Source organism: Metopolophium dirhodum, chromosome 5 (genome assembly GCF_019925205.1).
Source record: "Metopolophium dirhodum isolate CAU chromosome 5, ASM1992520v1, whole genome shotgun sequence".
NCBI classification, from domain to species: Eukaryota; Metazoa; Arthropoda; class Insecta; order Hemiptera; family Aphididae; genus Metopolophium; species Metopolophium dirhodum.
The window spans coordinates 27,831,110-27,841,390 of record NC_083564.1 but is presented as its reverse complement, the minus strand read 5'-3'; the positions used below and the strand labels follow the sequence as shown (position 1 = coordinate 27,841,390).

The 10,281-nt window shown below is 28.0% G+C and overlaps 1 protein-coding gene across 1 annotated transcript; it reads right to left on the bottom strand.

Annotated features, from left to right (window-relative positions):
- Positions 1-2,392: 2,392 nt before the first annotated feature.
- On the bottom strand, positions 2,393-10,281 carry LOC132945190 (leucine-rich PPR motif-containing protein, mitochondrial). The gene is made up of 20 exons (XM_061014869.1): positions 9,957-10,281; positions 9,746-9,891; positions 9,554-9,676; positions 9,222-9,489; positions 8,830-9,061; positions 8,565-8,756; positions 7,068-7,281; positions 6,756-6,977; positions 6,377-6,681; positions 6,130-6,306; positions 5,900-6,031; positions 5,616-5,811; positions 5,328-5,544; positions 5,029-5,260; positions 4,472-4,631; positions 3,923-4,398; positions 3,510-3,714; positions 3,093-3,374; positions 2,865-3,025; positions 2,393-2,582 (listed from the first exon to the last, which is right to left on the bottom strand). The coding sequence occupies exons 1-20, from the start codon at positions 10,127-10,129 to the stop codon at positions 2,505-2,507; spliced, it is 4,191 nt and encodes a 1,396-aa protein (XP_060870852.1). The 5' UTR covers positions 10,130-10,281; the 3' UTR covers positions 2,393-2,504.

Below are 10,281 nucleotides of genomic sequence, written 5' to 3'. Positions count from 1 at the left end.
GGGGATTCTATATGCCTATGTCAATTCAACTGTTTTACACAGGGCTTGAAACCGGTTACCATGATCAATTTTGGGTCTGGTAACCGCTTCCCGGTTTGTAAGTTTAAATTTAAAAAAGAATATATTAGATGATTATTATTTATTTTATTTTATTGTAATTGAAGCCGTTGATTAACACTTTTCCAGTTTTCCATGAACTATTTTTCAATCGATGGTTATGGGTAATTTACTAATTGAATTTAAATTTATATTTATCCATAGCTTCAAATGATAAAATATAGCCATATCGCCCATATAGGTATTTATTTTTTTAACTTAGCTTATCCTGCTGAACCATTTTATAAAGTGGTTATTTGTTTTATGTAAAATAAAGTAAAACTAAAATTTTCCGAAAAAACCCGTTTCCGAAGTGGCTACCGGTAATCCTAAAGAATTAAAACCGCTTCCAAACCGATAACCGGTATCCACATTTTTAGAGATAATTTTCGTAATTGATAATCAATTACCACTCTTCTAATAACCCCTTAAACCGGTATCCACTAACGAAAAAATTGTTGGGTCCCACCCAGTGGCGTAATTGCGGAGGGGGGCACTTGCGCCCCCAAAAATATTTGTGGAGATAAAAGTATAATTTTGCCCCTCCAAATAATCCACATTTTTTTTTTTATGTTTTAAGTATTCTTAACAAGACTGTTAACATATTATATTATAATATTAAAATATTTTTTTCCTCAAATTACTTTATAAAAGTTTATATTTATTTTAGATTGCTCTTGTTGAATGATATTATGTTGACGTATTGTCAGTGTTATTGTTATCACAATAATCGCCTTATTCGTGACTATTATTATCCGTTATTCGTGAACACGTTATTATCTTGAAATCGCGATTATGAATACAGGAAGGGAAGGGAACGGGAGGTTAGATTTTTATCCAGTTACGCCACTGGACCGGACCGTCCGGACCAGGTGACCGGATTTTTTATAAACGGTTTCATGCCCTTGTTTTACACCAACGTATTAGCTTATTTAACGATTGTTGTAATAAAATACCATCGTTTTCAGATTTAACGCAATGAAATAATATTATACGTCTTCGGCAAATGAGAGTAAATAACAGTCGATTGATGGGCACAAAGTATTGATTAAAATATGAAAAATATCCGTTTTGAGGTACCCCGAGAAGTACCAAAATTTGTATCGCACGTTGACTCAGCATCAGCGATACAAATAATTTAAATATACGCTCAATAGTCAATACATTTATTATAATTTATAAATTGACTGCCTACTTAATTACTTAAGAGGACGTCACACCCGTATGTGTTGGATCAGTCGTACAACATAGCAAAAATTGTTTTGCGCGGGACAAATTTTTATCTTTCTGTGTTTTTAGTAGTGGCTCCAAATTTGCTAAACATATTATAGGCTAGGAAATTGTCTACGCAACACCGAGCCTATATTTTAGATAACATAAATACAATAAAAGTTATTTGCTACTTAACATTTGGTTTTTTTCATTCGCTTATGAAAAATGATTGGATAGTGCTATTAAAAAAAAAAAGCACGCTGTTGCACAGACAAAATTCTTCTTTACGTGTTGTGAACATTTAGTAGTTGTACAACAAATATGGTGCGAGAAAAGTTGTCCCGCCAAAACAGTTTTTGCCATGTTGTACATTTGTAAGACGGAGACAACAATGCGAGTGTGACGTCCTCTTAAAAAGTAATAATTCTTTTTTTTGTACTCGCGTAGTATGGTAACTACTTCTATTTGGTTGGTGTAGTATGCTACCTACCGTAAAAAGCCACCTATACCACACTAACCAAATAAATTTACGGGTGTTTATTATTTTTCCATACTGATTAAGAACAATTTATTACAATAAAATGTACTAAATGTATTGCTGTTGGTCGTCATTGTCAAGTAATTTAATACCTACGTTATATAATATTGTTATGTTGTGTTTACGTCATCCTAGAAAACCTTAAATAAATTGTTGTGTTGTGCTTTAATGGACCGCCACCATTCCTCTTTTAGTTGTCGGTCTAACAAATTTGTTGCATAACACAGCTAGTTAGTGTCTATTTAATATATAATAGTAAGTTATTGTGTCTTGGAGGATATTTACCAGTGTCTTAGCTATTTATTATTTAGTTATTATAAAAGGATTGTATGACTGCAGTTATAATATTTTGTTTATCATAATAACTCAAGTCACACGTACTTTCCAGTTTCTCGTAGTAAAATAAAATAAAAATATAACACATAAGAGTAGGTATGTCATATTTTCCGGTATATAGCATACTGTATGTGTACAGTTTAATGGTAGGTGGCATGCTACACGAGTAGGTACCGCTTTTTTTAAAAAAAATTTTTATTCAAGTCAAAATAAAACAATTTAGGATTTTTATTAGTTAAAATTTATTTACATGACAAAAAATACAGTAACACAATTTATATTGAAGGAATATACTACTTTATAAATACTTAAAAATAATTTTTTAGACTTTAGCTACTTTTTCATCATCAGATGAATCACTGGAATCATCGCTGTGAATGTTTGTTCTCTTAAAGTTTTTCTGTAAAAAAAACATAGAAACACACAATGACATTTATATTTTTTATATTTAGTAATTACATACTATACTAAAAAGTAAAAGGCATTGATTTATCACAATTAACAACTTTTTAGCTGTGTAGGAATTATTAAATATGGACATTATCAATGTATATTTGAGGAAATGATAATGAAATAGATACAAATTTTTGGTAATAGTGAGATAGGTCCTATATTCATTTCATCATAATATGATTATTATTATTAATATTATCAACATTTTTCAAAACAATATTTCTCTCACCTTCTCTTCTATAATATCTGTATCGTATTTAAATGTTTCTCCCCGAGACTCAAGATTTTTTTTAATTCGTAATACAGCCGATTTGTTTAAATCTCCAAGTGTAATTTTCTCTAAAGCCTTGTCTAATACTTTGCTAGCTTCGATGACGTTGTCTTGATTAACTAAATCAAAACATTTAATAATAAGCTAAATTATGAAAATTAAATACTTTAATTTTTCTTAACTAACCATAAGAGTCTATTATAGCACTATAAATTAACCCTAGGTTTGCATTCTGATTGACTTCTTTAAAAGTCGGCATTACTTCTATGAGCTTATAGCCCAATTCAATATTATTATTTGTACGAATATCCGATATTAATTGTCGATACTGAACAAACTTTTCATTTTTAAATTCTTTGGCGATGTTCGAGGCGTCATCAAATTTTTTATTCAACATAAAATGAGACCACAAACTATTTGCAAAGACCTTATGACCATGTGGTGAGACTTTGGTATGTAATTTTTCAACTAAAAAAATATAATTACACACAAATCATATAAATTTAAATAATTTATGTTATTGAATATATATATATGTATTTTTTTATCAGTTTACCTATACTAATAAACTGTAATTATTAGTTTTTAATGAAATATACTAACTCATTGGTATGAAAGAAGAGTCTTTATTTAAGATGGTCACTAAATTACCACCTGGAACATTCTTCATAAATTCAGATAATTTGTTTGAATCATTTAATTTTTCATCAATATCAGTTTCTAAACTAACTATTAGGTCGCTAACATTACCATTTGATTGATATGCGTTAAATATTTTTGTGTTTAAATTCAATTTATTGCTCATAACCTTGAAAAAAATTAATTAATTTCATTAGTATACAATATACATCGATTAGATTCCGTAAAATCTCAACAACTCAATAAAATAAATAACAACAAAATATACTATACACATAAGTATATGTTAACCATAATGTTTTGATAACTCAATACTGTTTGCTTTGTGTTAGTTATTGAAATTAGTATTAGGTACATATTAAGCAAAATTACTGTACCTTAGTAACTTTTCCATTAAGATATTCTAAGCTTGCTGTATGGCCAGCTTCTGAAAGGTTTTTTACCAAGAAAGCTAATATACTTTTTGTTATTGGCCTACTATTTTCTAACATGTCTTTAGCAATTTCAAATGCTTCTTGTAATCTTTTTTCACGTGTTAACAGCTCAACAATTTTAGATTCTTGTGATGTGTTAATATTAATTCCTTTGGATCGTATAGTTTTGCGCAGGGCAAGAGCTTGTTTGATGTTATTATTATTGATACATAACTCAAGTTCATTAGATAAAGTTTTGTGAACATCACTAGGGACAACTGAAACTTTTTCTTTTGGTTTCTTAACTGTGAAAGGAACTTCAAGTTCATTTTTCTTTAAAAGCTCGCTTAAAGACCACATGAAATGTTCTGATGGTTGGCAATCTTCTTCCTGCATTTGAGTCCAAAGAGCCATAGCTTCTTCAACTTTATTATTTTTACCTAAGACAAATATTTAATAAAACTTGTTATAATTCTTAATTTACGACAATTTATCATAATCAAGTAACTTTACTGTATAGCTGTAGAAGTTCGTTAAATATATTAGTCCTGTCAAATTGACCAATGTTTTTTGTAACTTCTAGCAAACAAATGAGAGATTCTTCGGCATTATCAGATCCATATTTGGCACAAGCTGAATTAATACGATCTTGTCTAGTTCGTAAACCCGGGGTCTAAAAATATTAATTAATTTTCAAGTTTATTAAGGATTTTTTTTTTTAACATAATGTAATATGTATAGATATTATCAAAATATTAGTTTTATTTTTAGTTGAATTAAATTAATATGGTTAGATATTTTATATAAAATTAGATAAAATGTTGTAGAATCAAAATGAAGACTTCTCAATTCTTAATATAAGTATTTATGAATGTGAGTAAAATATTTAAAATATGTACAAGTTTTAACAAGATCAAACAATATATGAGATATAAAAAATGTTTTAACACATTTTTATTACCATTAACTGTTTGATATTATTTTGTGAAGGACTTATGTCCTTATAAATAAATGTTGAACTTAAACCACAATCATTAAATAAGAAAATACAAGATTAACTTTTCACCTACTTCTAAAATTTTACGAGCTTGTTTGACACGGCCACATTCAATAAATGCAAACATAAGATCATATAACGAATTTACTTCACCGTGTACAGTAGTACTCAGGTCAGTTAACATTTGCAAGGAAATTGCATCTTCCGCTTGAATGAATTTTAAAGCTAATTCGTTTTTCCATGGAGTACATCTGTATGTCTTACAACACCATTCAAATTTATCCAAAGCTCCTTTAATATTGTTGCTAAACGCATGTACATTAAAATATTAAATTTAAATAATTTATAAAATAATAAAATATAACTCATTACTTGACAATATGAACTTTTATTAATGGTCCTAAAAGTATATTTGATACGGTAATATAGTTATTTTTGATAACTAAATCAAATATTTTTTGAAGATTTTCTACATTGCCACTTTCAGCTACAGTATTTAATAATTTCCAACAAATATTAGCATGTTGAAATGATGTAAACTCAGTATTATCATCAAATTGTTTAAATGAAGACAGAAAATCTATAGCATCTATATAAAAAAACAAAATGCTATTAAAAATACAAACTTTTAATATAAATCACAAACAAATAAATACTTACTTTCAATGCTTTCAATTTTAGCTATTAATTCTGTCATTTTAATAACCTTAAATTTGTCCAGAATAAATTCAGAATTATTAGTTTTTAATTCATGAAAAAGTTGTTTTGCTTCGTCCAGTTTATTGTGATTTAAATACATATCAATAAGTAAAACCATTGACCCAGGTGGTATATTGAATCCTTCAGCTGCTAATTTCTATATGTTAAATAAATTTAGAAATTAAACAGACTATACAAATATAATATAAATACAACTATTTCTTAATTATGTACTGAATTTTTACATTTTTAAATGCAGAAGCTTTTTCAAAATTGTTGTTTTTACAATACAAATTTAATAACTGTCTTTTAGTTCCATTTTTAGGTTCACCAGAGGCTTCTGCTTTATTAACAATGTTTTCCAATGTATTTTCATCCTACAACAAAAAATACATTTTTATTTCAATATTAACTATTTTAATATAAAAAAATATTTAGTTAATTTAACAAAAACTTTAAACTTAGTAACACTTACTGCATTAGATAATGTATATCCAGCAGGCTTGGCACTCAATTCTACTTTAGGCACTAAATTGGAATCTGTTAAATTTTCTAATAAATTTGTAATTTCAAAAGTTAATTTTCCTTGTAGATGATTCTGTACTTGTTCTAATCCAAAAGCATTAATTCCCAAGCCTTTTCCATACATGTTCTAGTATTTTTTAATAAAATAAAATGTATTACAATTACATTTGAATAACTAAACATTATATAAGATTTACTTCTAATAATTCATGAACAATTTCCACAACTCCTGAAGTCTGTTTTAAACTTCGAACAATGTCAATTAGAACTTGACTGATGAATTCTCGCATTTCAGTTATTTGTTCTTCTGTATGAATAGAGTTTTTATCAAATTTGTCTTGTTTTGACAATTCAGGAGTAGTTACAAGTGAGTATCGCGAAAACCCATTGCATATTTGTTGGAGTAATATAATAAGTGATGGAATATCATTACCAGCTAAAAATGCATTTACTAATGGACGACGAACTAAAGAAGGGACGTAGAAAGCACGACTAGTAGCAGCTGTTAAAAAAATAAAAATTAACATGAATAAAACATTAGAATTATTATTTAATAGTTAAGTCTATAAAAACTACCTATGTCTGCTGCTAGACGAATCTTTTTTTCAGACAGTAAATACAAAACTAATGAATGTGTAGTAGTGCCTGATGGTATACCCAACATTTGTAATTCGTTGATGACTTTTATTCCATCCTTGTTATTTTTAAACATTGTTGGTAAAATATAAAACCGAAGGGTATCAATATTAGGGTTTAATTCATACTCATTAACCATAATACTCAGCACATCTTTTAATCCTACGGTAAAATTATTTATTAAAATAATTGAAATGCTTTTACAAGATACTTTACTAAATAAACACACAAGACAAAATAGTAATTACTTACCTTGCAAGTCATTTTGTTTAATTTTAGCAACAAAAATTGGCCAAAAGTAATGTTGTCTAATAGGTTGATCGTTTTCTTTCAAATACTTAAACATGCCTAATGCTATATCAATTGATCCATTCTTCAATGCCATTTCAGTTGCAATTTCAAATGCTTTATAATTTGTCCCTTCTGATACTAATTTCTTGCAAAACCCAATAACATTATCCAGGGACTAAAAAACGAAATTTTAATATACTATCAATATGATTTATAACATAGATTTATATAGGGGATAGATTTTCTACATCTGTTGACAAACTGATACTGTCATAATAAAAATAATTCCCATTATTCTAACTTTCTTTTGACTGAATTAAAATTTAAAAAATCACAAAAATGTATAGGGCAATTCACCAAGAATGCTTACCTCCATTTTTTTTTCTTTAACAATACATTTATTCAAATTCTTAATATTTTTTGTACTACCTCAAACTTCTGTTTTCCAAATGAAAACCCCTTTTTTTACTGCTAATTATTTGGGACTTTTGAGATACCTAATTCAAAATTTGAACAAGTAATTTCTCAGTTGTTAAAATGTTTAAAATTATAATTTCTAAGAGGTTTTACAAAAATATAAAATACAAGTTATTTTGTACCTAGTATTTATTATACATGAACCATTTTTATAAATTATAAATGTTGGTAGTTACTCACAGTTTCAAATCACCATAGCTTCCAAACTCATTATTCTTAATTGTGGTATCGAAGTTTTTAAAATGTTCGGGTAATTTCAAAACTTTGTGGCCTCAATATCTTTATTAGTTAATATAGAGGTACCCTAATACACATTTATTCATAATCATAGCTTAAACATACCGGTTAGCCACATTTTTCAAAAAAGAGGTAGAGCCACGGCCTGACGTTCGCATAGACTTTGGCGCTACTGTTCTTATATACAAACTCAAATACCTAACTCAAAAACTACTCATTCAAATTTTGATTTTAATGCATCAACATTTACAGAAAAATTATCCGCTAAACTATTTACAGTAGTGAGAAAAGGAGGTTCTCAATTGAAAAACAGAGGTTTGTACATCTCCTAAAAGACACTCCTAGAGTAGCATAAAAATCTTAAGAATTTTAGAATAGGCTTTAAGTATGTTTAAAAATTCCAAGAATTAGATTTTAGATGACTTTTTTATTGAGGAAAATAGAGGGTGAGCATGCTTGGTAAATCACCCTACCTAGTAAAATTCGTTAAATTACTCCAGTATAAAGAAAATGTTGAATATTTTAAATTTCTGGATAGACACGTTTGCATATAAATTGTATAGATTTTTAAGTTCTCAGCTAGTGTCTCTTCTAGTTATTACTTACTCTGTGATTATACATAATACATAAAATATAATATGTAATCAGTGATAACTTATCCCTCTAAAGTTTAGAGTACAAACATAAATATGAATACAATTCAAAAGAATTAGAAAATGTGCAGAATGTTAAAACTGTCCTTACACTATTAACTTTTGTAAGTTGTCCAATCAAGAAACGACCAATTGGTGGTGAAGTTCCATCAGCCTTTAGTGGTTTTGTCATTGTATCAAATACTTTAAATGCAGTTTCTTCATGGCCACTAGTGATTAATTTATAAATACAATTAATAGCATCTTGATTATACCCAGAGGTTTTTGGAATTCTAGTTGTTATCTATAATGAATAATAAAATATTTTATAAATAAGAACGTTTAAAAATGTAATGAAATATTAAAAATACACTTACTTGATCAATTTTATCACCATGACCATTGATAGCCAATGAATATACAATATCAAGATATTCTTTATCACTTAAATTTATTTCCTTATTATCACAGATATCCAAAACATCTACTACTTTAGCAATATCGCCATTTTTGGCATACCCTGAAGCTAATAATGTATATGTATCTGATGTGGGTTCTAGATTTGATTCTTTCATAACATTTAAAACACCTTCAGCACTCTCCATATCACTAAAATAGGAACTATGATTAGTTACGAATCATGATTATGTACAATAATTAAGTACATGCCAATGCAGATTGTGAGCAAAATATAATTATTTTAAACAGGAAAAAATGTTATAAATCAAAAAATGATTAATTGTACATTGTAGTGTACGCTAAATAATACCTATTTTGTGAATGACCCATAACTAAAGCATTAAAAACTATTTTGTTGATTGGTAGCTGTTTATCACGCATATATTCTAATATACGACTAGCACCAGCAATATCACCATTTTGACAATAGCCTGTTATCAAATGTTGAAAAGTTACACGATTAGGTGTAATGTCTCGTTTCTCTAAATCTTCCAAAAATTCAGTTGGGGAGAATACATAATTGTTTTCCAAGTATACTTTCAGTAATGTGTTGTAATGACTTATATCCAGAGGGACACCTACAAATAAAAAATAAACAAATATACTATTCTAATTATATGTAATGAATAAATGATTTCATACCGATTTGATTTATAGCTTGCCATATTTTTTTAACTAATATTGTTCGATTTTCAGGCGATTCATCAGGCACCAAGTTACCACAACATCGAAGTACCATTAATGACTGTGAAGGAGTAGCAATTTCTACAAAAAAAAAAAAATAAACATTATGAAATGGGAATTCTTGAGGTCAGTACTCCTAGAAAAACTCACTAGAAATCGTAATTTCATTTAGAATATCTTCAATTTCTTTTTTTGATATACGACCCATTCGTCTTAAATCAAAATCAAGTTTTTTAATGTATTCATCGATTTTGTTAACCGATGAGCTTTTATGAATAGCTGATGAAAAAAATGACCTAAGTACAGAAAATAAAAAATTTAATAACACATAATTTGCAGAATATAACCGGTAAAAACTTACCTATTTGGGAGTATATTGGTATTGCAATATGGAATACTTCCATTGTTGGTTTCTGGAAATGTTTTATGGGAAATATGAGAATTCGTATTTGATATTAATGTGTTGCTAATCCTATGACGGCTTAAATTGTATGCAGTGCGTATATGCTTGGAGCACTGAATTAAGACAGACATGTTGAAGTTATATGAAACTTCTAATAAATCGATTAAAACAAAATGTTCGGTAAAATTAGTCAATCAAACGAGATGCACAATTTAGTTAGCGAAAATTTTCAGTAATCGCAGCCGCTTCGATCTTTAAAATAAGTAATAACCTTAAAAAGGAA

Bases quoted from the DNA above. Each gene is read 5' to 3' on its own strand.
- LOC132945190 (XM_061014869.1), bottom strand. From the start codon at position 10,129: ATGTCTGTCTTAATTCAGTGCTCCAAGCATATACGCACTGCATACAAT. The intron at 9,892-9,956 runs GTAAGTTTTTAC...TTCTGTACTTAG, and splicing joins ACCAATATACTCCCAAATAG to GTCATTTTTTTCATCAGCTA. The intron at 4,399-4,471 runs GTAAAGTTACTT...TATTTGTCTTAG, and splicing joins CGAACTTCTACAGCTATACA to GTAAAAATAATAAAGTTGAA.